Below are 24,542 nucleotides of genomic sequence, written 5' to 3' on the forward strand. Positions count from 1 at the left end.
AGGGAAGGTCTTTATTATATGACTCCCAGTGAGCAGAGTCCTGTGGGTGCAGTATATGATAATAACCCTCCACATGACAAATGCATTCATTTGTTGCACAGGTGTTTAGGCCATGCCAGTTTCAAAGTAATAGAGAAAATGAGGTCTCTATATGAGGACAACAAAGTGAAACAATGCAAGTTATTTCTTGACTGTGCCATATGCAAACAGTCAAAGAGCAAAATTGAGCCAATAAGGAAGAAAAGCAACAGGGTGACTGAAAGGCCATTTCAGTTAGTACATTCTGATGTGGTAGGGCCATTGCAAGCCAGCTTAGGTGGAGCTAGGTATTTTGTTACTTTTGTAGATGACTACAGCCGCTATAGCTGGACTTATGTTATGAAAAACAAAGGGGAGGTTTTTCAAATATTTAAGAATTGGGTTGCAATTTGGCCACAAAGTGGCACAATTACAATCAGACCGAGGAGGAGAATACTTGTCAATCTGTTTTCAGCAGTGGCTGAAAAGAAAAGGCATCCTGCATAGACTTACCAACCCTTTTTCGCCTTGGGAAAATGGCATAGCGGAGCGCCATGGGGGAATGCTCCAGGTGATAAAAGACTCACTACTGTGTGACTCAGGTATGAGTACTAAATATTGGGCTGAAGCTTTACTCACTGCAAACTACCTTGTAAACAGGATATGGAGCTCTGCAATCAACAATACCCCATATTTTTTGTTGTTTGGTAAGCAACCCAACCTTACACATTTAAGGATTTTGGGGAGTTATGCCTGGGTGCATATTCCAAAGGCACAAAGAAGAAAGGGGCAAGCTAAAGCTGCAAAGCTAAGATTCTTGGGTTATGCCACAGGTTGTAAGGGATATAGGTTTGATACAGGCTATGGGAAGGTGGTAATATCACAGAATGCAAGTTTCATTGAAAGCAATTGGAGGCATGTTCATGCCAATTCAGAAATTCTTCTGCCCGTGAATGGGAGTGATGGGGTAGACAGTACTGGTGTTACACCTTCACCACCTCAATCTCCTCTTAATGAAACCACTTCATCTAGTGGTCAACAGGTAAAACAATGCTGTCATCATCACCACTACCACCAACACATGCTCTCCTTCTAGTGCTTCCAATAGTTCCAATACATTGTTGAGGGGGCCATGAGTAAGAGGGCCATTTCAGTAAGAGGCCTGGTTTGGACATAGCCATCTACTAGAGGTGCAAGGCCTTCCACTGGGAGGGATTCATTATAGCCATAGTCACAACTATCATAAAACATCAACTTATGAAGCTGAAGGAGCAGCAGCCAATATGTCTGAGAGTAATGAGACCAAGAAAAAGGCTTCTTCTGAAGACTTCAGTGTCCAGACCGGCCCTCATGAGAAAATGCAATTCTTCAGATAGCCTGGACATGGAAATGCTACACTGAATCCATTAAACACAAACACTTTAAATGCCATGAGATCCCAAAATTTATAACCTGGGTACAACAATGCTGTCATAGATGTTTTGGCTACTATAGTAAACCTTGGGGATTATTGCACTGCTAAATAAAGCATCATACTGCTGCCAAATTTTCATTCAAGCTGCACAATGGTGTCACTGCATGGGTTTTCTCCAAAAAACCACCATCTGGGTACAGCCCAGCTCCACTGTGAGTCCCTAAACTCACTTCAGTGGCCATTTTTCAAAGTTGGGAGCTTTCTGACTTTGAAAATGGCCGCTGAAGCGAGTTCAGGGACCCACATTAGAGTTGGGCTGTACCTAGATGGTAGTTTTGAGAGGAAAAGCCATGCGATAACACCAGCGTGCAGCCTGACTGAAGACTGAATTTGGCAGTGGTAAGACACTTTATTTAGCTGTGCAGTAATCCCCCATATATACACCTACGTATCATCCTGTGAGTCCCACCTTAATCAAAATCATTGCCAGATTTATTGAAATAAAAGGTATTCCATGTTCATTTAATAATTTTACCTTGTAGTCCCGAATGCTTGTCATTGAAAAGTTTGGAGGGAAAGCTGGGAATAAAAGAACAGCTGCAATAATGTATCCTTGAAAAAAATAAAACCAAACTCCTTGGGTAAGCCTTATCTGGGGAATGAATTTAAAAAATACATTTTAGAATTGCTTGTCAACAAGATAATATATAGACATTGAAAAGACTATTGAAAATAAAATTGAAAGATGGTAGTTGAGTTCTTATTTGACATTTGCAGAATATGAAGCTCTGCCAATGTAGTGACAGAGAAGTCCGGGAGGATGCCAGCTGCAGCTAGGTAACTGGATGGAGGGAAATTTCTTGGTGCAAGCTACAACCAAGCAGTGGCCATTTCCCAGCTGCTGTCTGGCTGACACTGCAAAGCCTGATAAATATATAACGCAATGTGTTGTTTTTAAAGTCACTAAGGGAAGTAAATACCATTTGCATACCTTGTATGGTAGCTCTTTATTTGATAAATCTCTGCAGTCACTTGTATCCATTCTATGGCTGCCTAGAACTATGTTTAGGAAGGTAGTCTAGAATTTTGCAGGGGACCCTGATCACCCTTCTTTGGACATATTTCAGTTTGTTGAACACTTTCTTAAACTGTAATACCCAGAACTGCCAAATAAAATGTGTCAATATTTAAGGTCCTTGTTCTTTTTGTTGAAAAAGACATCATTCAGTTTGCACTTAACTTACAAATGCAATTGGCAAGGCTGTTTAATATCCCTTTTCCTCTGTTCATTTTAGCCTTTTTTACTCTAGGTGACATCTGACCAAAACAAAATAGAGTGCTACTGTTACCTCCCTCAGTTTGGGCACTATAGTTCTGTTGAGGCAGCCTAGAACTGAATATAAAGAAAAGTCTAATGCAGAGATGGCAAGATACCAACTAGGTATATTGGGTCTACTCTTAAAAATAACTATGTGGGGAAAGAAAAAAGGGGAAAGAGAAGCAAAAGGGACTTGTATGCATTTCAAAGAACCACAGAGTTGGAAGAGCCCTCAAGAGCCCTGAAGTCCAACCCCTGCCATGCAGGAACACATTTCTTACTATAATTCTTTATAACAACTAATGATTACTGTACATTCAAGGAGAGAATGATTAAAGAAAATAGCCCAATAGCCCCTTTCCAAATTATGAATGTTACCTTAAAACACTGATTTTTCTCATACTGGAATGCTTTCTCAATGTCAACATAAATTGTTAACAGCAATAGTCCTACTCACTATTCCTCTCCACTCTAATAACATTTCTTATGCTACAGGTGCAAAACTTACTTCTAAATATGCATGATTCCATAATCGAAGATGAGCAGTAGAATTTGACATTTGCAGGAAAGCGTTGCTGATTATATTGATGAGCACAGGAAAACAATTGATCACTTCCACGTGGCACATTACTGTGAACCTGTATTTCTGAACCAATGCAAGACATTACAGTGAGCCAGAGCAGGCAATGCTGATTAAGCAACAGTCAGTGAATAAAACAAGCTCCACTTGATCTTCCTGATGAAGATGCCAATATAAAGGCAAGCACTTGGATGCTATAAGATGAACCCCATTAACTATTCATTTTGTCTCCTTTCATTTAACTTCCTTAACTAATTTTCTTCTCAAAAGAAGTAACAAGTAGTTTTACCAATTTGCTTAGCACTGCAAGAAAGTCTTCCAAAACTGCACTGTTTTCATAATATGTGTATAGCAATATTATTTTTCTTAGAAAAACCTTTTTGGTTGAGGGAAATTATTTATATTAAAGAGGAACTATTTTACTGGCAAAATTAATAAAGCTTCTTGTTTTCTCTTGCTGAAAGAAAATCACTGAGCATTGTCCCTAGAAGTACTCAACACTTTGACCAGGGGTATGTGTACTTTTGTTGCAGATAAAAGCCATTGGAATAGTCTTTTCTAACTATCTATGGAACTGAGTCTTCCAAGGGAAAGTCTTATTACAGGACCTCTGAAAAATGATCAGGCTCAACTTTAAGGAGGGGCTACAATTATAAGGCAGGCATTCAAAGTGCCTTCCTTTAAGCCCTAGAATGTGCTGGCCTTTGCATGCAAATCCCTGAAGTTGCTTGTGCTGTAGATCAGTCCCCTTGTTGATTAGCCTCAAGGAAGTTGCAGGCAAATGTCTCAAACTCTTCAAAGACTCCTTGGTGTTGTATTCCCTTTGTTATGTGGCTATGTAAGCAGAAAGAGATAGGATGCTAGAGAAAAGGGAGCTGAAAGGCTTATTGTGTACTGTTTAGTTTAAAGCATGTGTGGTTAGAAGAGCAGCAGTGTGACTTTTGCTTTTCTATAAAGACTATCTACTTTCAATGAACTTTGGTCCATCCCACTTTCTTGCTGTGAAGAGACTCAAATGGGGATAAACCTTTAATCAAAGTTGTTGGTGTGTGTTTGTGTATACTCCTTTCTGGCAGGTTCAGGACTTCTCCACAGCTCCTAAAATCTAATCACCAGTCATATGATTAATATGTTTCCTGTTACCAATAAAACAGGGCATAATTTCACTGAACCCCAGCAGACATGATATCTATGTCTTCTCAGCTACTGTTTCCTGGCTAAAGATGGAAAGAATATTTTAAAATTACCAGCACAACTGGCAGTCCTGAACCTAACTTCAGACCTTATCGCACACACAATTTTAAACGTTCTGGGGACGGAAGTAGGACGCACGTGTGCGAGCGTGTGCTGCAGAAAATGGAGTTTATCGCACACGAATACATCCTCCAAGAGACCCTGTCCCGTCCCCCGGCGCGCACCCGTTCGCATCCAGTCCTGATGGGCATGATTTTTTGCTGACGGAAGGTAATCCGTCAGGCAAAAATCACGCCCATCAGGTCTGGACGCGAATGGGTGCGTGCCGGGGGACGGAGCAGGGCCTTTTGGAGGACGTATTCGTGTGTGATAAACTCCGTTTTCTGCAGCACGCACACGAGCATCCTCCTTCCGTCCCCAGAATGTGTGTGTGATAAGGTACTTCCAAAGAGTACTTATGAACCTCACTGTACCCCCAGATTCAAAGATCTGCACATTTGGCTCTAAACTGTCTCTACAGGGTTACAGTGGATTACCCAATTACCAAGGAACAATAATTATATTTCTACAAAGTAGTAAGGTAAAATGATAAGGAGAGCCTAAACAAACACACACAGATGAGATGTGACATTTGGACACTTTTATTACTGCATGTAGAACAATGACAGCCAACACATAGCCATGGACACTGATCCCTGTTTTAACAGGCCTTACAACATTTCTGTTCATTTGTTTGCTCTTTACAAATGTGGAACATCATGTTCCAGGAAGTTAAATTCTCTCTTAAAGCAAGACATTTTATTTAAGAGTGGGATCTTTACATTATTAAAACTTAAAAAAAAAAAAAAACAGCCTGGAAATGGACTCCCAGACAGTTTTGGTTTTGGTGTGGTGCAGTTTAAAGTGGGAGGGTTAAAAAACGGGTCCCTGTACCTTCTGAAATTCCCCCATCCTGTTGTACAGGAGACCCCATTGAAATAAGTCTCTCTCTCTTTCTCATCCTCTTTCCAGTAATTGGTTTTGGAATGTAAGAAGGAAGCAGTCTTTTCTCTCATTTTTATGAATCTCTGCAACATACATTAATGACCCTGTGACCACACTGCTGGAACAATGTTCCTTTAAACTGTTGTAAAATATTTTGAGTCCAAGGAATTGCTGAGTTAGAGCACTTGGCATGATGCAAAAACTTTCTACAGAGATTGCATCATGTTGAGATTCTTAGCCATCTCACTATATAAGTGCACTGAGAGTCAGAGCACATGTGGGTTGATGTTAGTGGGTTGGATTAGTGAGTTGATGTTGGTTGGTATTGTGAGGATCATTGCTAAGTGACTACAGATGACATATGTTGATGGGAGTCAGGAGGAGAGCTAGTAAGTTCTTATATATATCGTAACTCAAGATAAAGAACCTCCAAGGACTTGAAAGAAATCAACTGTGTCTGTGAGTTTGTGTATAGAATGTGGTCAGTGCATTGCTAATACTGTTACACTGAACTGGTACGTCTGTACTCTGCCACAGTAAGCTGCTGCTTAGACTGTTTACCTCAGATAGCACTATACATTGGCTTCTCAAGTGGGCCAAAGAGTTTTTGTTTTTGATACTGCTAATCCAGCAGGTGAGAAGTGAGCCAACACACATATCCCACACTCCCCTTTTGGAGAAGGGGCCATCCACTAAATATTTTCTTCCAAAAGAAATACAGTAATTAAAAGTTAAAAGCTACCTTGTCTTTCATGGCTACTTTTATTGCTCCACTGTGTACTAACTGATCACTGACGTTGCTGCCAGAGACTACATCCAGCTGGATATTCTGACTCTTCACTGCATGGATTAAATTGTCAATGCTTACACCTGTACCAAAGCAAAACGGTTTGAGAGAATGATTAGAGGACTATCTTTACGCCCAAATGAACAGGAAACTACCAAAATAAAAAATAATGCAATGGTTAAATAATATTATATTACATAAGACATTTGGGGACGTGACAGGACTATTGTGAAAGCTCTTCTGGAGTCACGAAGAAAGAGAACCTTGGAGAAGGAGGGTATCACTCCAAAAACGAAGAAATGTGCCTTTAGAAGTGGCCCAGTTCTTGAAAAACAAACTGATAATCCTCCTACAGTAAACATGTGCATGCTGGAAAAGATGAAAGGATTCAAACAGTGGAAATACAAGCTTAGCAGAGTTTGTGACAGTCATGTGGACAGAATGGTGAAATTGGCTGCCTGGTGGAAAAGCTGCAGGTATCACACACAGCCTAAATATCCTGGTACATAGTGCTGGAATAGAATCTGTGGTCATGGTGCATGATGGCAACAATGATGAGGGGGAAATGAACTAATAAGGTCCTAGAAGCCAAATTTGATTCCTAGCAGACTCAAAGCAAGGGCCTCAAAGGCAGAGTTTTCTGCAACGTTGTCTGTTTCACACACACGGCCAGCTAGAGAGGAAAAGCTGAGGAGTCTAATGTGTGGATGAAGTAGTGTAGGGGGTGAGTGGGTTACAACTACCAGTCATAATTAAGCATCCTTAACACTACAGCACAGTTGATCTCAGTCTGAATCTTTGGAAAGAATATATTTTCCAGGTTCTGTGCCCTTACCGGTATCATTAAGGATGAGAAGTCCAGAGGTTCCTGTGAGCAACTTCTTTCCTGGCTCAAAATAAAGACCAGGATGAAGCTCTGCTTTATGCATTTTAACCCAAATACCGATAGTAGTAGCCTGAAGGATTAAAGGTGATAGCATAATTCCAAGAAGAAGTAATCTGTAAAGAAGTAGAAACATAAATTAATACAGGAAGAGGTGATATTTGGCCAGTTATACTGTGTCCATAAGGTGAAGTACAAAGGGAACATCAAGTAATGGAATGGAAGGAGATGCATTATCATATAGTCCCCTTTTCCAGAACCACCTCAGTTGTGGTGGGATCTTTCTCAGTCTGTGGTATTATAGGTGAAGGGGGTACAAGATTTATGAGATACTTCACAATACCTCACTCTGAGGAGGGACCCCCTTAGATTGATACATCTGGCCCTAGGAGGTTTGGTGGGGTGCCTATCCACTCTTTTCTCTCTAGCAAGGATCCTCAGAGGTGACCCCTGGGATGATCAGACAATTCAGAAAGCATTTGCCACAAAAGGAAATCAGGTAGTGTGTTTCTTTGTTGTGGTTTTGAGGTTACTGCAGAATGAAGTATCAGGCCATTCACTCTCAACAGAACATAGAATCATAGAGTTGGCAGAGACCATAAGGGCCATCTAGTCCAACCCCCTGCCATGCAGGAAATCCAAATCAAAGCATCCCTGACAGATTGCCATCCAGGCTGTGTTTGAAGACCTCCGAGGAAGGAGACTCCACTACACTCCGAGGGAGTGTGTTCCGCTGTCGAACAGCCCTTACTGTCAGGAAGTTCCTCCTAATGTTGAGGTTGAATCTCTTTTCCTGTAGTTTGCATCCATTGTTCCGGGTCCTGTTCTCTGGAGCAGCAGAAAACAAGCTTGCTCCCTCCTCAATATGACATCCCTTCAAATATTTAAACAGGGCTATCATATCACCTCTTAATCTTCTTTTCTCCAGGCTAAACATGCCCAGCTCCCTAAGTCGTTCCTCATAGGGCATGGTTTCCAGACCTTTCACCATTTTAGTCGCCCTCCTTTGGACACGCTCCAGTTTCTCCACATCCTTTTTAAATTGTGGTGACCAGAACTGGACCCAATATTCCAGGTGGGGCCTGACCAAAGCAGACTACAGTGGCACTATTACTTCTCTTGAGCTAGACACTATACTATTATTGATGCAGCCTAAAATTGCATTGGTCTACTGGGACTCCTAGATCCCTTTCACATGTACTTTCATTCAGCCAGGTGTCCCCCATCCTATATCTGTGCATTTTATTTTTCTGCCCCAAGTGCAGTACATTTTGTTACATTTGGCCCAGCTTTCTAGTCTATTCAGGTCATTTTGAATCTTGATCCTGCTATTAGCTATTCCTCCTAATTTGGTGTCATCTGCAAATTTGATAAGTATGCTCCCAATTCTGTCATCCAAGTCATTGATAAAGGTGTTGAATAGCACTGGGCCCAGGACAGAGCCCTTTGGGACCCCACTAGTCACTTCCCTCCAGGATGAAAAGGAGCCATTGTTGAGCACTCTTTGCGTTCAGCCGGTCAACCAGTTACAAATCCATGTAACAGTTTCTTTGTCTAGTCCACATTTTACAAGCTTGTTTGCAAGAATGTCATGGGAAACCTTGTCAAAGGCCTTCCTGAAATCAAGATATACTATATCCACAGCATTCCCTTAATCTACAAGCTGGTAATTTTTTCAAAGAAAGAGATCAGATTTGTCTGGCATGTCTTGTTTCTCTGAAACCCGTGTTGACTTTTTGTGATTATGGTATTGCTTTCTAGATGTTCACATACTCTCTGTTTAATGATCTGTTCCAGAATCTTTCCTGGTATTGATGTCAGACTAACTGGACGACAATTGTTGGGATCCTCTTTTTTCCCCTTTTTGAAGATGGGAATAACGTTTGCTCTCCTACAGTCTGCTTGGACTTCTCCTGTTCTCCAGTTTTCAAAGATTATTGCCAATGGCTCCGATATTAGATTTGCCAGTTCTTTTAATACCCTTGGATGTAGTTCATCTGGTCCTGGAGACTTAAATTCATTTAGATTAACAAGGTATTCCTGTACTATCTCTTTACTTATTGTACCATAAGTATCTTTTTGCTGTGACATTTGATATAGAAGAACAGTAGCCAACCTGTCTGTCTGGAGTATTTGCTGCCTAACAACTCATTCAGATGAGTCCCCATTAGCAGAGATGGGCAGGGGGCTGGTGGCTGTGTGTAATGTGCCAATTTGTCACACATGAGTGCCAGGCCTAAGATAAACAAGGTTCTGCTACTAAGAATTTTTATTACTCATCATAACACTTGAATCTCTGATGGGTGTTACCAAAGAGGCTGTCAAGACACTTATATGAACTCTGTGTACACACCTCTAACACCTCTTTCAACTTTGGCAATAGTGCATCTAGGCAAACTGGTCTCTATGAGGTTGTGCAGACCAGCAGCTTGAAGCAGCCTGAGGCCGCTCCAGCCCCAGTCACCCTCCTAACAGTGAATGCGCAGCTGGTCTTGATCCAAAGAGCGGACTTTCCACGATCCTTCCTGTGCCGGCTTTTCCCAGCCAGGTGCACTCTCCATGTCGCATCCGGTTGCTCTGGGGCATGCGTTGTCTGCACGCTGTGCCCCCAGAGCAGCCAGAAGTCACACATTCCTGTCCATCTGTTTCTAGTCAATAATCCACATTTCATACAAGGATCACCATCTACTCCATTGTGTATAATGAGACTTGGGCATCCACAGGTTTCTCTCTTAAAATATCAGTTTTGCATGTTCTTCTTTAATAACTTTTGCCCTGTTGTGAACAGCCTGGCCACAATCTTCTGACCATACTCTGATGCAGCTCAGCCACATGTGTCCAAGTTTTCAACTGTGAAATGTTTTGGGGGTATGCAGGAGATTTTATGAAAACATTTTTAAAGGAAGATTTGGCACTCACAGAGATCCCCAGACTTTGCCCTCTCGCTTGAGATTCAAAAAGTGCATTCTTGCTATGCCACAAACTTGCTGTCTCCAGAGTGCCATGCCTCTAATTGTTGCCTTTCCTGTGTCAGAGAGCAACAACTGATCTTGCTCCACTTCACCCTTTCTTCCCTCTCCCATTTGCTCTCCACGATGACCTCTGTAATCTAAGGGAAAAAATCAAAGTACAACATCAGGACTTCACAATCAACCTAAAAATCTGGATGCTTGCTCACACTGAGTATTGACCTTTCCCCCTCCCTTCTGATACTGAGTCTTCCCTGTTCTTCTTCCTGTCTCCACTCCTTGAGTAGTCTTTTCCCTCTCACCGAAACACTTTCCCAAATCCCTCTTCTGGATCAGAAAAAATGAAGAAGGGGAGTTCTGATAGGTCACAGTAGTGTTTTTCTCCATGTGTGTGGTCCCAATGTCATATTTGCGGAAACATAGCAGGAAACAATGACATAAGGTGCAATGTCTGGAACATTACCTTCTTCATCAATCATTTCATTTCCTTCCAGCTTTAGGAAAACATCTTCCAGAGTTGTCATGGTGACCCCATAATTAACAATTCCAAGGTCTGTCTGGTGGTCCATATCACAGAACAGAGCTATGTAACAGGGAGTAAACCAACATGACTCATCATTATTTGTGTTTCTAGATTAGGATAAGGATTTCACATGCATATAAGGAAGGTGATGGTTTAGGAGAGGCTTGCCTAGCACCCAATTTCATGTATTTTCCCAAGCTGCTCATTAAAGATGTAATATTTATTCATTTATAGTGGACCCTTCCCATTTGTAGTGGTTCAGTTCTGCGGCAAAAATGCAGTTCCAGAATGGCAAAAATGCAGATGGTTGCACCCCATATTATTCAATGGCAGCAACATTCATGCCGATGCGACAGTGTGTCTGCATGCACATGTTGTCATTGAATAATATGAGGCATGGTGATTTATGGTTGGTCAGATCTGCAGATTACCAGCCCACCAATATGAAGGGTCCACTGTATTACGTTTATGCCCACCTTCTTTCAAAAACTGGGTCTTGAGATATCTAATAGGTGAAAAAAGGTGTTTTTTTTTAAAGTCCTTTAAACAATTAGCATGCAACTCAGCTAAAAGACCATTTTACAGCAATCCATCTTAACTGTTCAACACTAACTGAAAGAACTTTACTTTTTAGTGAAAGGACAATGAGGGGCGGTAGGGGAGGGTTCTCCAACCTACAGTAACTTCCCTAGACAGGGAATCCAAAGCTACAAAGAAAACTATGGACCTCTACTGAGGTGTGCTTTCCTTGAGGTTTTTTGTTTTTAGTCAACCTTTATTAGGCATAGAAAAACAACATGTATTTAAAATAAAACTTCAGGATCGTTACTAAAATTTAAGCCATAATCTTGTTGCCGCCACCAGAAAATTGGCCATTAACCTGGTAATATGTGGGTTCCGATCTTCCAATAAGTATTCCACTGATAACCCATCCAAACAGATATTCATTTCCAATAACCTTCTTAAAAATTTTCACCTCAGAATTATATACAATGGACAAAGCAATACAATATGATGGAGAACATTTTGAGCTTGATCACAGTGACATACACGATTCTAAAATGGCGTCTGCAGATATCTGCCCTGGTCACATTTGAGGGGTGTTCAGTCTTGCAAACAAAAAAGCCTTCCTCAACACCAGCAGTGAAAGGGTTTGAAAATAATCCGGAATCCTACCCTACAAGGGGGGGAGGATACCAAGCATCATTGGATAACACACTCTAGGAGGAGTTGGATATGTCACTTGATGTTCTCTCTCTGCAAGGCAGACCCGAATAGATTCAAGACACTCCTTTTCAGTAATTAAAAGGAGAAAATCAAAATTTAAACCCACATAAATTACTTTACTTTTATAAAATTTAGCCCAACTGGCATAGTAAACATCAGATAGTAGGAACCATAAAAGACTGGATCTATTAGGCCTGAAATGTATCTTAAACCAAAACCTATAAGTCATCAACCAGGCTTCAGTTTCAAGAACATTAAATCCCAGTTCTGCATAGAGAGTCAGATGGTGTACACATGGAGGTATAGATAATAGTCTCCTGAAAAATGTGCCTGCATTCTCCTTGTTAAAGCCTGGATTCCAGGTGAATATGCTGGAAAGTAATTGCAGTCTTAATTTGGCTCTGTAAATTTGAGTTTGATAAACCAAAAACTTAAAATCCTGGTTTCAGCTCATTTGACATGTGGTGCTGGAGAGGAGTGCTGAGAATACTGTGGACAGCCAGAATGTCAAATGGGTGCTAGAGCAGATCACACCTGAGCTTCATATGTACTTCGTACTTTTATGTTATAATATGATCAATACAATATTAATGAAAAAGGTGGGGGGGGGGAGAGAATGACTATGATAAGGGATATTAGCAGTGTGAAACAAAGGTGTCCAAGTGAGATTTTCTAGTCAGACATAGAGAAAATGGGCCCTCTGCTGTACTATAAGCCCTGGCACTTTACTTATGCTATGTTTGCCTCATCCATATTCAGCAGTGTCTGGCCATCAGTTGGGAATGAGGAAGAGCTGAAGTGTGTAGCAACTCTGAAACCATCTCACTTAGCTGCTTGGGTTATGTCCTTCATACAGGAGTTAGGGCCCAAAGTTTCAGAGCTCCCAATTTATTTTGAATGAATGGTGTAGGGAAGACCCACATAATGGCCTCTGCAGGGGAAAATCTACCCAAATTGGAGGACTGGCCGGGTTTATTGAGGCTCACATCTGTAAACAGGAAAGTCAGTCTCCCGATGATTTCATTCTAGTGAAGAAAACAGCAAAGGAAGGGAGAAGTGCTTAAGAGGACTGTGAAATGGGGGTGGGGGTTCAAAGGAAGACTGGAAAATATTTTTCAAAAGTCTGCTCCAAAGTTGCGGGGGCATGGGCTGGGGCTAGCTGGAGTTGTTCCTCAACCTGATTTGAAATTTCCAACCCACTGGAGCAAGTGGGAGAAAGAACCTATACAAAGAGATTCTTCTCCTCCTCTGGAAAAACATGAAGTAAGTAAATAAATCTTAAGGAACACCACAGTTAACTGGATGATTTTAAATAACACTGACATTTATTGTCAGTTATTTCAGGTGATAATTACCTGGAAACTTATCCACGTTTTCTAAAGGCAGTATATAGCTCAGCTCATTTTCACGCTGCCCTGATAATCTAGCATCAGGAATGTGTTGCTTGACCAGGGATGTAGTCCTCTCAGAGTCACAAAACTCATTTATATGTATCCTGTTCATATTAAAAGGCATTTAGACACAAAACAAGGAAACAAACCTGCATTCATTTATCCAGAATGTTATCTGAGTAAAATATCCAAGATCTGATTTCAATTCACAACTATTCACCATCACAACAGAAACATGGATCATGCTAGAAATGACTGCAGCAGGGATTTCCCATTTTCATATAGTTATGGGAAGAATTCTTTAGAATTATTAAAGCAGTGACACCATTGCTGAAAACAGAAGCCCTGTGTTTATGTCCTCTACCACCCACCCACTCCAATTCATTTATATCCTGCCTTTTCTCCCAATAATGAGACTCAAGGCAGCTCACAAAAATTAAAACAAATACATTTTTTTCCTTTCTCTGACAATATCACACTTTGTTGTTACAGTGTTGTTATTCTACTTTGACTGCTATGGCTGCCTCCCATGGAATCCTGGGATTTGCAATTTAGCATAGGCTTCACTAAACTACAAATCCTAGAATTCTACAGGAGGCAACCATATCAGTTAACTTAAAGAAGTTAAAGTGGAATAATAGTGCTATAACAGTGTAGTGTGATACTGATGACAGACAATGTGGCATGACATTACCCCACACTGGATGGTTTTTTCTATCTCCCTAAAGAAATGACATGGAGCAGGAAAAGGTCTAACACAACTAGCATGTTTTTCATTATTCCATGTTCTAGGAACAAATAGACCTAGGACATGCATCGTCATCAGTTACACACTGGCAATTTATCTGGTGTATAATTATGTTATTCCTTTACTGTTTATTTGTTGCTTTTTTGTCTCTTGCTTTTGATATGGCCATAGTTCTTCCCCCCCCCCCCCAGTTGTGAATTATTTTTATGTATGTAGGCTACCTTCAAGATGCCTTGCATGTAGAAACTGGAAAGGAAAGGTATAATTCTCCACTGATTTAATGAATGATGAACAACAAATAAATGCATATCATAGACAGGAAATAAATGTTACCATTGCAAAACAAGCAAAAGGACAAAAATGCTGAGCTGAAAAAGTACCTCAAATGATATCCAATACCCCATTTCTTCTTCAAGAACAAAGATGAACCAACACATGTCAGTATCCCATATGAAATGAAAGCTTTCCGGTCTGAGAAGAAAGAGTACAATTAAACCTCTCTCTCACACACACGCACGCACGCACGCACGCACGCACGCAACCTTTTGTTTAGAAATCTCATTTAGTAGTATGATACTAGCTTTGCCATATGACAGTGATTTCAGGGAATTATCTGAAGGAAGTATACACCAGTTAAGCATTCAGAGCTGGAAACATGGGGTGAAAGGGAAGATGAGTTATAGACTGTTTTCCAACTACCCAGAGGGTATCAATCAGACTTGGTATCAAGTGATCTTCATTATATGCACATTACTCAAAGCTGGTACTTAATACATATAAGAAGAAATAAGCAATAAAGAATGTCATAGCAGGACTTGCATATAATTTTGTTTCTTTGGGGTAGAGTGAACCACCATGAAGTAGACCAAGCAGTGAATTTGCATGTCTGACATTGAAATTCCTACCCAGTTAAGCAGCTTGTGACATGGACTTGGTTGAACTGGAGTTTCTTCAAGCCTAATCAGTGTGTGTGTGTGAGAGTGTTTGTGTGTGTGTGGGGGGGGGCATTATTTGTGGTTTTTCTATATTCACGGGGGTCTTGTTCCCCTAACCCCCGTGAATATGAAGGGAAGACTGTAGTGAAGGGTCTGAAAACCATGCCCTAGGGAGAGAAGTTAGGGAGCTAGTATGTTTTGCCTGGAGTAGTGAAGGTTAAGGGGAGCCACGTTTAAATATTTGAAGGGATATCATCTTGAGAATGAAACAAGCTTGTTTTCTGCAGCTCCAAAGACATGGAGCAATGGATGCAAGCTACAGGAAAAGAGATTCCACCTCAACATTAGGAAGAACTTCCTGAGAGTAAGAGTTGTTTGACAGTGGAGCACACTCCATTGGAGAGTGGGGGAGTTTCCTTCTTTGGAGGTTTTTAAACAGAGGCCAGATGGGCCACATGTTGGCAGTACCACGATGGTGTATTCCTGCATGGAAGGGGTTGGACATGATGGCCCTTGAGGTCTCTTCCAAATCTATGATTCTATGATTCTAGCCTACCTTGCAGGTTTGCTACAAGGCTACAATGCTCCTCTGCACTTGGGGAGAAGTTAAGATACAAAAGTGATAAAACAGTCATATGATTGCTCAGGGTTAACCTTTCCTAAAACAACCACTTAAAAGTGTTATTTGTGGGATGCAAACATCTGATGCAGGTTATAGGAGAGAATGTTCGATCTTAGTCATCCTGGGGTTAATTTTTTCCAGTGGAAAAACAACAGCAAATGTGGGGAGAGACAGCCTAGCATTCCTTGAGAGAGGCTGCAAAGCCTGGGAACAGCCACTAAGAAAGCCCTCTCTTGTTATCTCACCCCGTTTGCCTCTAAAGTGTCAGCATGAGTGCCAAATGGGCCTCCACTAAAGCCCTCAAAGTCTGGATGAGGATAGTACTGGAGAGTCCACTTCTTCAGATAGCCTGGACTCAAAGTGCCCAAGGATTTTATAGGTCATAAGAATCAATTTGTATTGGACCTGAAAACTGCCAAGTAACCAGTGCAGCTGGTATAATAATTAATGAATAATGAATATGGTATAACAATAAATACTTGTCTCACATGGAAATATGTGAAGGAACCAAGTCCCTAGGACACAATGGCTGCATCTACACTACAGAATTAATGCAGTCTACAAACTACAAACTACAAATCCCAGGATTCCATACAATGGAACTTAACTACATTAAAACTACATTAACTACATTAATTCTCCCCCACTCTCCAATGGAGTGTGCTCCACTGGAGTGGCAGCAGCCTATGTGGACCAAATATCTTGTGAAATGTAGCAGACGACTTTTTTGTTCTAAGTGAGAGGAACAGTGTTGATAGCAGGTATGGAGAAAAAGAACACGCATAAGCTGGCTAGTAACACATCCCTTTCTCTTTCCCTATATTTAGAGTTGAGAAATTCTACTCACTGGCAAGAATATCAGCTTCATCCATGAACTGAGTTGTGAACAGAATAACTCGACCTGCTTTGCGCTCATTCAAGAGGGACCACACCTGTTGTCTGGAATCGGGATCCAATCCTGCAGTTGGCTCGTCTAAAAACAAGACCTGTCAGCAGGAAAATATTTATAATTTTGATGAATTGCAATAATCAACTGGAACACAAACACTATAGTCAGGAAAGGAATCGTACCTGAACAATATGTACTATGGTACTTTTACCTGTGGCTCTCCTAAGAAAGTAATCGCAAGAGATAATTTTCGTTTTTGTCCACCACTTAAGCAACTAGCTTGCGTGTCTTGAATGGCATCAATATCCAAAAGGGTCAGAAGTGTTTGCACCTGAAAATAAATACAAGTGTCTATTACCAGGATGTTGGGAAATTTGGATTTCATTCTGTCTCCTTTTAAGTGACTAAGGGGCTGTGCAGACTGCCCTTTTTGGAGACAAACTGGGGCTGCAGCAACCACACACCACACCCCCAATCTGACCTTTCTGCGGTGCAAAAAGGAGCCACAAAAAGCTATTCCTGCCATAGCCACTACACCACTGCTTTAATGCACTGCTTTGGCACTGCATCATCTAAACACAGTGCCAGGGGAGTGCCATGATATCGTGCACCTTGTGGGGTGGTGCATAGCATAGGGGTGCCATAGGGGTGGAGTTGGGGCATGTGGTGTGTGGACGCCACACCCCAACTCTGCCCCAGGCTGGCCAGTTGATTGGTTGAAAGATACAGGCTTTGGGTTTCCACAGAATATATGGGTTTGGATCTCATCTCAGTTGGATGTTCAGATCTTCCCACATGTGGAAAAAAAAACTTCCAGATTAATTCCTGTCCCTGGAATAGATATTGTTTGCTTAAGTAGATGGTTAAGAAATGGCAGGTAACAGCTTGAGACTCAGGAAAGGGCAAGCAGGAAAGAAACAAGGGAGGGAGGTCTCTGATATCAGAAGACTATGCAATTCTATGCAATCTTGTCATCAGTTCATATCCATATTTACTGAAGAGCAAATTCAACTGTGATCAACATGCTTTGTTTCAAGGTATGTTTACATTCCAGTGTAATAATTTAACATCTAATAAACATGTCCTCAATAAAAATCAAAACTTATTGCAAGATATGTTTTACTGGGGAGCACATCATCTCCAGCAGAGCCGAATCTCAGGAATGATGGGTAAGAAACATACAAAGAGCAATGCAGAATCAGATGAAAGGCTACCTATTCCAAAAACTCTGTTCATGGAGTAGCCAATCAGTTGGCCATATGGAACCTTCAAGCAGTACATAAATGTAATTGCACTTTGGCACTCTTGTAGGGCATGGCTAGACAACTGTGGAAGGCTAGAGGGGTTGTTGTTGTTGTTGTTGTTGTTATCATTATTATCCTACCTTTTTCCCTGTTCAGGACACAACAGCTTACAACAAATTAAAAAGCATATTGTTACAAATCCAGAAGATACAAAAGTTAAAATGAGATAAAACAATCAAAAACATGTATCATTAAACATACACACCAGCACAACAGTTAGCAGTTAGCAATCTGGCTGCAGCTGTTTGGACCAGCTGAAGTTTTCAAACACTCTCCGCTGGTAGGATGTAACTAAGGCATGTGTCACTGCTACCAGATCCAGTGTCTCAAGAAACTGTCGCATAAGCTTTAACTGTGCAAATGCAGTCCTGGTCATTGCTGAAATCTGAGCTTCCAGGCTCAGAATTGAATCCAGGAGCACACCACAGCTGTGGACCTGTGTCTTCAGGAAGAGTGTAATCCCATCCAGCACATCTATTCCCCGATCTGCCTTTTAACTTAGTAAGATCACCTCTGTCTTGTTTGATGTTTAGCCTCTTCTACCAGAGACCTTCAAGGGCCACCTTTCCACCACACCTGCTCCCACAAAAAACTATAGGGAAAAATGTATTTTGCCACAAAATATTGGTCTCTTTGGGACATTCTGGGCATTTTTGCCATATTTAGGGGCCTTTCAAACATGGGGAAATCTGATAGAAATCATTATGCCAGGGGTGCTGTCAAACATATTCAAAGGTTAACCAGTTAGGATGTCAGTCCTGGCCCAAAGAAACTTAATTGTATATAAGCATCATTGAAATTAATAAGATTTTAACTTGGTTTTGAATAAAATTGTCCCATTGACTTTAAGCACAAGTAATTCTATCTAGTTTCTATCTAACATCACCAAACCAAAAGAAACCCACACACAAAGGGTGGCCCAGTCAGAATGAATTGTGGGGGATGGCCTGTGCCTACCATGCTGGACCTCTTACTCTTTCCCTCCACCACTCCCTTCTCCTTTTGTGTCATGTCTTTTTAGATTGTAAGCCCGAGGGCAGGGAACCGTCTAATTAAAAAGACTGTATGTACAGCGCTGTGTAAATTTACAGCGCTTCATAAATAAAGGTTAATAATAATAATAATAATAATGACAGTTTCTTACAAAGAAAATAAAGGCAAAATTTTCATAACAGCATACTTACTTCCTTTTCTATATCATTGGATGGAATCCCCTTGATTTTAGCAAAAGTCTTTAAGTTTTCTTTCACTGTTAAAAATTCAAATTGGATGTTGAATTGTGGGCACACGGCACTTATATTTCTAATTTGTTCCATATCTTCCCTTTCTGATATGTCATAGCCAAATATGGTTGCAGAACCTGTATACAGAAGCAGAGGCCAGGATGGTAAGGTGTAAATTATATTGGGCAGGAACTGTTTTAGCTTGTGATTAAATTAAAGATTAAACTGTAATGGAATTGGCTGTATTTTATTTAAAAGATTATTCTTAAAAACATTGTGGCTTATAAGGGCATAAGAAAATCCCTGAGAGATCATGCCAAAAGCCCATCTGCTCCAGTGTTTTGTTCACTCTGGCCCTTTGCAAACGGGCCTTTTAGCACGTACTGTGTAAGTACTAGAGTTGCCCGGGGGTGTCTCTTTCAGATGCCCCCAACCCTAGAACATACACAGTATGTACAAAATGGCGGCACCCATTCTCTTTTCCCCGCTGCTGTCGGGGTGTCCTTGGGGCTTGAAGCCCCAAGGACACCCCTTTCCAGGCCACGGGAAGCAGCCTTTTGCTGCTTCCCGCGGCCTGGAAAAGCAGCGGATTGGGGCCTCATGGCTGCTGCTGTAGCAGCTGAGGCCCCGATCCACTGGGGAAAGGGGTGGATACAGGCCGCCCAAAAGGGGTGGTCTGTAACGCACCATAGTTTAGCTTTTTTGTCCTTGGGAAACTCAATAATACTGTAGTACCCTCTGGCTCATATTCTCCACCATTGCATAAAGGCAAACAAAGACGTATAATAGTAGTCATCACCGCCTTGCTATGAATATGAGAAAGAAATATACCTATTTGAAAGTAAGAAGATCATCACACACACTGTATCCTGTCTTTCTCCCGATGGGATACATGCATGTTTAAGTGTCAAAGACAGGTCTTACCACATTCACCCATGTCCAGGTGTATTCAGACCGTATGCAACCCAGACTTTTCTGGTGCATTTTCAAATATGGGAAAATTCCCTCCCCTATGAGCACCCAAATCAACGAATGCTCAAGTCCCATTTGTACAGTGGCATTTTAAAATGATGTCCCTTATATAAAATGTCAAATAGCAAGGTTTGTTTTTTTAAGAATTGTAAGGGAGGGGGTATTTTCAAGCTGTGGATGGTTGAATCCGTGGATACAGAGGGATAACTTTTTGGGAACATGTTTGAGACCGTGCCAGCAGCCTACTTTGTTTCAAAGCACTGATTCTTACCATCTGATTGCTTGGAAAGTCCACTGAGAATGTGTAGTAGCGTCGTTTTTCCAGCTCCACTATGGCCAAGTATAGCAGTGATCTGGCCTTCGTAGATATTCAATGACAAACCTAATATACAAGAAACAGCATTGGCTCTAAATGTTGCAGGATATACCAAGGCTGCAATCCTATATATGCATGTATGCATTGTCAGTCAGTCAGTCAGTCAGTCAGTCAACGGGAACTTATTCCCAAGTAAATCTAGAGAGGATTTAAGCCTAGGTTCCATTTAAATCAACAGGAATTGTCTCTAAGTAAACCTGCTTCTGATTGCTTTGATGCAACTTCTAGTAGTTTCTCTAATGGGTCACATCAGCCACTTAGATACTTCCAATATTCACCTCATCTAAATTTTTCCATGGAGTTGAACTATCCATTCTTCTTTCTGCAGTGGAATAAACACATTAGAGGCCATAGACTACAACCATTCTTGATTAAGTTACAAATTTTATTCAGAAGTCTCTGCATTGTGTTACCAATGGGTTTGGGCACATTCAGAAAACACTGCAAAAATCAAGCTTGATCTGATCAGGGGCCCACTCACATTATGCAGTTGTGGCACTATGATTGTTTTGCCTTTGGGAAGCTAACCAAACTCCCAGCTTCAAGCTTAAGTGCCTTTAGCACAGGGAAAGAGAAACAGCTCAGCTTCAAGGAGGTTACAGAGAGAGCCTTGGTCATTTAAACCAGTCCAGGTCTTTCATGAGTCAGCAGTCAGTCCAGTACAGCAGTCAAAAGGGGCAAACAGGAGTAGTTAGAGTCCAGGCAGATGTCAAGTCAATTGACAATCAATGCAGGATCAAGGCAACAGCAAGGCTTCTCCCAAGAAAGATGGAAAGTTGTTAGCCATGTTGGCTTGAGGATATTTATAGCTCGTCTGGTACTTAACTGCAAAGAACACTGGTATCTCTCCCTTTCCTGACGTCTCTCTGTAGGGGTAGATACTAGTACGCCTGGCTCTCCTCAGAGGGCAGGGAAGCTGTGGTGAACCTGGCTCTAGTGGCTGCTGGCAAGTAGGTTCCTGTGCTGGGTTAAAAGTCTCTTCCTCCGACTCCTCAGACTCAGAGGACTCTAATGCCTCACCAAACTACAAAGCTTAGGATTCCATAGAAAGTCGACATGGCAGTTAAAATGGAATATGCCACTATAATGGGTAGTGTAAATGGAAAAGAAATGAAGAAAATGTGTTAATTACATATTTGAGAGGTAGAAATTATGGTGTCTTCTAACACTGACTGAACAGGGTGAAAATTGGCAACTGCTGAGATAAAGATGGAACATATTATGAAACCATCCTCACTACCTCTGCAACATAGTCCTTCTTGCAAGCGTCTCCACTCATAACACACACTGGCAGTGGAAATATACAGACAAAAGAACCTTGGCTAACATGCTTGAATTGTGTACAATGGGCTCTTGGTACACAATTACCAATGGTACACTGGGGTGTACTCCAGGACATACACACACACACACACACACACACACCGTGGATACCAAAATCCAGGGATGCTCAAGTCTCATTATATATAGTGACGTAGCAAAATGGTGTCTCTTATATAAAAGGTTACACCTCCTGCCTGATTTCTTCCCTGAAGGACTCAGGGTCCTTCGTTCTCCCTCTGTCCAATTTAGAAGTGTAAAATTGTCATGGAGAAGGGCTCAGGAGTTTGTTGTTTGGAACTATATATTTAAGGAAGGAGAAGCAGCTACTTACCCTTCTGGAATAGATTAAAATATCCTGGGGCAAAGGGACTCCTATACTGAATATTATACATAAGATCCAACCCATACAATGTCCAGTGTGCCAGTTTCACAGGGAAACAGGGCTAAATGACCCACGTAACCTAGCCAAGTCATACTCAAGACAGTGTGTGTGTGTGTGTGTCTTCGAGTAACCTAAGTTTTCATAAGCAAGGAATATTCACTTGGTTTTGGCAGTTCCTTCCTCTGATATAGAGCCAAGAGTACCTGGTACTTGTTGGTAGTCTACTAACCAGAGCTAACTGTGCTTAGCTTCCAATATCAGATCACTAAGATCTGGTGCCTTCAACAAAATATTAACAACCTTAAAATATTCCCTGGAGGGGAGTGCTTACATATAGCTAAGTACTTAGGCTCAAGACAGATGGCCAGGAAGCACCGTCATGGGGCCAATAGTAGGGTTAGGGAGCTCGTAGCAACCGCATGCTCCCTAACCCTACTACCTGTGAGTGCTGCCATGATTACACGGCCTTGCCCACACGAGGCACGTATTCATGACATGTCCTATGCAATGCGTCCAAATGGTGTGTCACAGAAGGCACATCACCACACTGCTGGAGGGCACTTATGGCGCCTTACCAGCGGCGCGGAAAGCAGCTCTGTTTCGGAGCTCCTTTGGGGCACACACATCTTTGGCACAGCAACCGCACGGCCGCGCCAATGATGCAGGGCCAGGGTATCCGGGGGCATGAAGCCCCAAGGACACCCCCTTTTCTGGGCCATGGAGAAGCGGCATTTTGCCACTTCTCCATGGCCCAGAAAAACGCCAGATTGGGGCTGCAGGGCTGCCAGGGAGGCTGCCCTGGCCCCAATCCAGTGCGAAAAGGGGCAGTTGCAGGCTGCGTTTTGGGGGCTTGTCTGTACCGCCCATTAGATATTTATGTGTCTTTTAGCTCCCCCTCCCCCCACATCCCAGGCAATAGGAGAACAAGCCCCTGTGCTTTAGGATAAAAAAACAAAGTGTATGTTCACAAGCTGTAAAATAAAGATTCTCTGAATTTCACAGAGGAAAAAATATTATTTTGCTTTTAAAGGGATCAAGGTAAGAGACAAGAGAACTGAAAGAAATGAACATTTTCTCACCTCTCAAGGCTTCAGTTTTTGTTCTTTTCACTTCATAGGTTTTTCTAATGTTATTTAGTCTAAACAATTGGAAAGTAATAAATGGTTAGTGTATTCTTGGATTTTTGTCTGAATTCTAACTATCTCTGCAATTTATCAATTCCATGGGAGAAAGGCCCAACCACCGCAGTGCTGATTTTCACCTGCCTCATGTTCAGCCCCAAAATCTGGCTTTTGATACATCAAATCAAATAGAGTATCTCAGTGCTTCCCAAATGGTGGAGCAGGACCCCAAGGGCAGGTGTGAGAGTTGCTCAAACAGGCACAAGACTTGGAGGCCTTTCTTCTTTTCCCTCCCCCCACCACTTCTCCTCTCCTCAACCCTTTTCTGTCCTGAAGGGGGGGAAAAAGGGAGGAAGATGCTGAGGGAGGAGAGGGAGGAGAAGAGCAGACAAGCTTGCTGCATTAAGGCCTCTGGCATGGGCCATCCAGAGCCAGTTCTTCTTCTTCCCCCACCCAATCCATCCACCCATCACTGCCACAGTTCTTGGGATGGGATGCTGCTGCAGGAATATATTCATGTATATTCATGAACATACATTAATATATTTTTGTGAATATGCAAACAAAAATATGCACACTAAAAACAAACAAAACAAACAAAATATTTATACTACACTGAGTGGGGGGTGTAACATCAGCATGGCTTCTGATATATCAAAGGAAATGGATGCAAATGAAAATACATGCTTTTCATCAAAGCAAATGGAAGTGCATGATAAACAAATAAAGCAAATGCACACTGAAGAAATAAAATATTTTTACTCATATACTACATTGGGCAGAGCAGAGTGACTTTGGTATGTACATCTGGCTTTTGGTACCTCAAAGCAAATGGAAGCAAATGAAAATACGCCCTTTCCATCAAAGCAAATGGAAGAGAATGAAAATACAAACACTAAACCAACAAAATACTTTTGTCCATTTACTACATTGACATAGGCATGTAGAAAATACATACACTAAACCAACAAAATATTTTTGTTAATTTACTACATTGACATCCGCATCTAGAGAATACACACAGTAAGCAAAGAAAATATTTTTACTCATATGCTACAGTGATGTCCACATGTAGATGTAGAGGGGGTCATGAGAGTAAAAAATCTGAGTACTGCTTTCCTCAAATACTCCTCCAGCTGGTTGACATTCCCAATATACAACCAGAAAAAAAGTCAGCACCCACCTCACTTATAATATCACAAATATCATCAGTAAGGTATTACTGACAAAACTCCTTGTACACTTACAGAATTATATTACAAACTTAGATATATATTTCAACAACCCCAAATTTGTCAAACATCGGGTGTTTATATCATTATCTGTCCATGCCAATAGATTTCCATAGACCAGACCAGT

The 24,542-nt window shown here is 41.4% G+C and overlaps 1 protein-coding gene across 1 annotated transcript in view; it reads right to left on the reverse strand.

The window, feature by feature from the left end:
• The window catches only part of LOC149322368 (ABC-type organic anion transporter ABCA8-like), a 104,580-nt gene that overhangs the window by 45,614 nt on the left and 34,424 nt on the right, over positions 1-24,542 (reverse strand). The window contains exons 11-23 of the mRNA XM_089540445.1: positions 23,142-23,200; positions 20,253-20,363; positions 18,971-19,146; positions 16,694-16,813; positions 16,441-16,579; positions 14,417-14,507; positions 13,253-13,392; positions 10,611-10,730; positions 10,098-10,287; positions 7,131-7,294; positions 6,251-6,378; positions 3,259-3,396; positions 1,968-2,084 (exon numbers count right to left, since the gene is read on the reverse strand). Of these exons, the coding sequence (XP_089396571.1) occupies positions 1,968-2,084; positions 3,259-3,396; positions 6,251-6,378; positions 7,131-7,294; positions 10,098-10,287; positions 10,611-10,730; positions 13,253-13,392; positions 14,417-14,507; positions 16,441-16,579; positions 16,694-16,813; positions 18,971-19,146; positions 20,253-20,363; positions 23,142-23,200 (1,693 nt within the window). The remainder of the gene's footprint in view (positions 1-1,967; positions 2,085-3,258; positions 3,397-6,250; positions 6,379-7,130; positions 7,295-10,097; positions 10,288-10,610; positions 10,731-13,252; positions 13,393-14,416; positions 14,508-16,440; positions 16,580-16,693; positions 16,814-18,970; positions 19,147-20,252; positions 20,364-23,141; positions 23,201-24,542) is intronic.

Source organism: Sceloporus occidentalis, unplaced genomic scaffold, assembly GCF_023333645.1.
Source record: "Sceloporus occidentalis isolate IW3139 unplaced genomic scaffold, rSceOcc1.0.p SCAF_1, whole genome shotgun sequence".
Classification (NCBI taxonomy): domain Eukaryota; kingdom Metazoa; phylum Chordata; class Lepidosauria; order Squamata; family Phrynosomatidae; genus Sceloporus; species Sceloporus occidentalis.